This window comes from Trachymyrmex septentrionalis, unplaced genomic scaffold (assembly GCF_001594115.1).
Source record: "Trachymyrmex septentrionalis isolate Tsep2-gDNA-1 unplaced genomic scaffold, Tsep1.0 scaffold160, whole genome shotgun sequence".
Lineage (NCBI taxonomy): Eukaryota > Metazoa > Arthropoda > Insecta > Hymenoptera > Formicidae > Trachymyrmex > Trachymyrmex septentrionalis.
Window position 1 is genome coordinate 242,752 of NW_017304759.1, and position 4,665 is coordinate 247,416.

General features: G+C 28.0%; 1 protein-coding gene across 1 annotated transcript; it reads right to left on the bottom strand.

Annotated features, from left to right (window-relative positions):
* Positions 1 to 1,650: 1,650 nt before the first annotated feature.
* Positions 1,651 to 4,421, bottom strand: LOC108746199 (COP9 signalosome complex subunit 2). Its single transcript, XM_018482815.1, has 9 exons — positions 4,238 to 4,421; positions 3,588 to 3,782; positions 3,392 to 3,517; positions 3,101 to 3,268; positions 2,837 to 3,011; positions 2,576 to 2,714; positions 2,276 to 2,492; positions 1,967 to 2,107; positions 1,651 to 1,889 (listed from the first exon to the last, which is right to left on the bottom strand). Exons 1-9 carry the CDS (start codon positions 4,289 to 4,291, stop codon positions 1,770 to 1,772), a joined length of 1,335 nt encoding a protein of 444 aa, XP_018338317.1. The 5' UTR covers positions 4,292 to 4,421; the 3' UTR covers positions 1,651 to 1,769.
* Between the last annotated feature and the right edge of the window lie 244 nt (positions 4,422 to 4,665).

Genomic DNA, 4,665 nt, shown 5'->3' on the forward strand with positions numbered 1-4,665 from the left:
TAGCCGCTTGTCGACTTGAACGCGTCCATTGTTTCGACTGAATCAAGTCATGTCTCGCTCCAGTTGAAACCTAGTTCGACTTCCCATAATTTCATGACACAACAGGGTTTCTATGCAAAAAGATCTAATAATTGTCAATATTATTCAAACTCTATAAGTATCCCACATAATTTGTAGGCTATAAATCCTGGTAAAAAAAAATTAGAATACGATAGGAAAATTCTATCATTTTGAATATAGAATCTTGTTCGTGAATTTACTAATTTGAACCAGATCTTATAAGAATCTTTTACAAATCTTATAGAATCCGATAAAATACGATAGGATTCATATCCGATCAATCGTGATGTTCGCGAGATCAATGATAAAAAATGATATAAACGTATAGAAAACGATACAAATTGATAGAAATTCTATCGTTCTCTATCATAGTATTGTAGAATTAGATAATTTCACCATGATATTCTAATTTCATTATGTTCTCTATCTTTTTTTTTACTAGGAAATCGAATTCCAAACATTTACGCGATCTGTATTATTATTCAAAATTTTTTTCTTTCTTTTATAGAATTATATCAAAACTACGTTATCTCTATTATTTTCGAACGTTTCATTGTTTATTTTAATGTATTTGAATTTACATGTATTTATATGGTTGAAGAACAATTATGTTTAATAAAACCGAGAATTTCTCGGGTAATTAACATTTGATTGTATAATATATGCCCTTATAACGTAGATATTTATCGTTGTTTAAAAATAGATATTTAACAGTTTAACAGATTTCCCTTTACAATATATTATTATTTGCATCATCCCCAGTAGCACAGATTGGTTTTATATACATTTCTCAAATGGTTGTAGAACATTTAGAGATATATTTAGGACATATATAAAATGTGGATCAACTGAAATCCTACATTGAATTTTTTTTTAATTTTATTTTAATAATATCGTTTAAAGTTTCAAAACAAAATATGTTTTGTAGTAAATCTGGAACTTTTCTTGAGTCATAAATAAAAAATTTAAATGTCAATTTAACATAAAACTGTGACACAATAGACATAATCTCCAATAATAATAATGTCTTTGATGAAACTAATTTTCATCAATTATATTGCATTCATTACATTACATGTTAATATAATTTTGAAGATATAAATAATCTCATCAATTATTGGGAGACAAACAAATTCTAGAAATTTTAGTCGAATATTTTATTTTATATCCATCCTTATAAAAACTCATTGCGATTCTAACTCAGTATCACGTAATTTACAAAATTGGCTGTGCAAAGATTCAGACAATTCTTAGGTTAAAGAAAAAATATTTCCGAGATTCCTAAAACACTAAAATCATATACAACAACAGTTATAGATTACAGATTGTTATGATTTGATTAATACCAATATTGATTAATACCAATACTAAAATATTGCATGCTTTAAGACATTGTTTTTTATTATGTTTAAAACAATATATAATAAAAGCTAACAATATGAGCAAAATTTAATAAATAAGAAAGTTATTAGTACATATTATTTCTTGATTTAAAAATTTCCTGATATCTGCATCTCTATTTTTGTTTCGATTCTCACTTTGATTTATTTAGGATAGAATTTATTTAATGGAAATAAAAATAACTTCTGTACTAAAATGCTAAATTTATTATATCACAATAGATTTCATTTCTTTCTGAATAGGACTTTTATGAAATACTATACACAAAGTGAAAATTAGATTGTATTTATTGCAGGATCGCATGCCGTTTAAGACATTTTGTTCACAATGGCTGTATGCAAGGATTGCAACTGACCTGCCCATTTATCAAGAGCATTATAACGTGCGGCACATACTGATTTCTTATCTAATTCAAGAACTTGATTTACCTGGAAAGAATAGAGTTATATGAGAATGTACGATCAAAAAATGCTCATAAATAATTTAAGATTATAAAAATTATCACCTGATCTATACGACCATGAATAGTATTGTCCAAAATACAAGATACTAAGAGACTTTCCACTTCTGAAACGTCAATGTTCAGTTCCTTACTTATAAAAGGAATATAAATTCTGGTATATGGTCTTATTAGCTTGATTAGAACCTGAAAAAAAATTATATGCGTTAATAAAATATCACTATGTTGTATAAATAAGACATATCATTTTGTTTTATCTCAAATACTTAAGTAAATTATAAGATAAAAACTTTATTACAATAATATTAGTATTAATGTAAGCTGAAAATGTAAAAAAAAATGTAAAAAATATACCTGTGTACGTATGTTACGTAATAAATCCTCAATATGTTCTCTAATAAAGGGATCATCCATAATATTATTTCTATTTTGTTTTAGAATTAATTCAAACTGATTAATATCATTATTCTGATAACTATTAACTAAATTTGTCATTGCTAAAATTTCAGGGTCATTCTTGTATGGTTTTGCCTCTTGTGAATCAAATGGATTTATACCAGATTTCATTAACCTAAAATGATGTTACAAATATATACTAATTGTATAAATATAATGCAGGTAATAAACATAATAATGAAAAATAATCATACTTACATATTAGCCAAAACTAAGTACTTTAAACACGTTGTACGTCTTGGCGATCCAGATTCGTCATAATTTTTAAAGGCTTCGAAAAAATCGGTATGAGCTCTTTCAAATTCACCTTCCCTTAAATGCATCTTACCTCCACATTCTGAAAAAAATAGCACTTTGTCACTTTGCTTTTCTAAATATACACATATAATCTAAAAATTGTTGAGACAATATATAACAAATAATACAAATATTATTTCTAAAAAACATTCAAGTTATTACCTCTGATAACACCCATAATTAATGGATGAGGAATAGCACTTTTAATATGAAGACTTTGTTCATAAAGTGTTTTTAATTTCTTATTATTTTTTTGTGCTGTATACATCTGTATTTCTAAGGCATAAATTTCTAATAATTGTGTTCCTTTTTTCAGATCATCTTCTCCATCATCAGTCTAAAATATATATATATATATATATATATATATATAAGTTAAATAAATAATATATACATAAATATATTCAATGTTACTTATATACATACCTGACAACTTTGATGAAGTTGTTTCAGTATTTTCGCCAATTTATTAAAATCTGAACGGTCATAATATAATTTTCCCAATTTTGTATTTGTTTTAAACCATAACCTATCATTCTTTGCATCTTTTAAGGCGTCTAATGTGGTTTCATAGAAATCTTGCAATAACTCCATCTTAAAGAAAATATCTGTTATTTTTTTAAATGTAGATAATTTTTATATAAAAGATTAATGAAGGACAAAACAATTCATTGAAATACTAAATACATAACATGCTTGTTTATTAAAAATACTCACATTTTTTGATGTACTAATGTAGTCCAATATGGAATTTATTGACTTTTCTGAATGATTTCTAGTAACTGCACTTTTAATGTATGTTAACAATTGCTTATACCTTGACATCATCTCTTTATAATTGGACTGAAAAGAAAATATATTTCATTTTTATATGAAACAAAAGCTACAAATATTACTGATATATCTTCTCTACCAGTTTAAAATTAATTTTGATCATCTGTTTTAAAGCCTTAAAACCCCATTCTCCCTTTTCACCACCTTCCAGATCCAGTACTTTCTGAAAACTTTGTAAAGCAGCTTTAGGATCATCTTCTTTGAGTGCTTTACTATTATAATATTGATTTTCTAAATCAACATCTGGTTCAGAGTTGGAATCTTCAGAATACTCCTAAAACAAATTAGCGATTAGGGATGTAAAACCAGTAAGAATGTATAACAGACGCATTCTGTTTCATGCATGATATATACGAAACATCACTTATCCTTGTTCACCAAATGTTAAACAAAAATAAAAGATATATTATACACATCATGCGTGAAACGGAATGCATCTGTTGTTATGCATTGCTAATAATACTTACTGCACCTAATAAGTATTATTAGTGTTTAATTTAAGTTGCTAATATAACCTAACCCAATGAAAGATTGAAGATATTTCCGTTATAAAAATATAACGGAAGAATTGTCGAACAGTAAGCCCATTCATCGAGGACGATCTCTCGAGCTATTTTTAATAATTTTTAAATACCGTATGCGAGAGCTCTTGAAATTGTAACCTTACTGTGAGCCGGAAGAAATGTTCTGCGAAATAACGACTCTGTGGATTTCCGCAGGGAAACTTACCAGTCCATAATCCTCCTCTTCCTCGCACATGAAATCATCCTCACCATCTGACATTTCGTAGACTCCTTTCGACTAAGGTTAGCACAAATTTTACTCGATTTCCTATTGATAATGACAATAACGTACGAAGAATACTATAACGTATTTTGAAATCCGACTCCGACAGCGCATTAAGTTCAGATCCTCAAGGTGCTTTTTCATGAGCGTCAGTTGACACGTGTCAAGGTGTCTTTTCATGCAGACGCTTGACGCTTATTTCCGGCGTAAAAATAAGTCACGTAATAGAAATTGACGAATATTAGGGCGCGTTTATACTATCAGGATGCGATTACATGGAGCGCGGTTCGCGGTATGTGGTACAGTAATTAATAGTAACTAACTAGGCAACTAGGAAACCGCGTACCACATACCGCCTATTTCTTTCACTG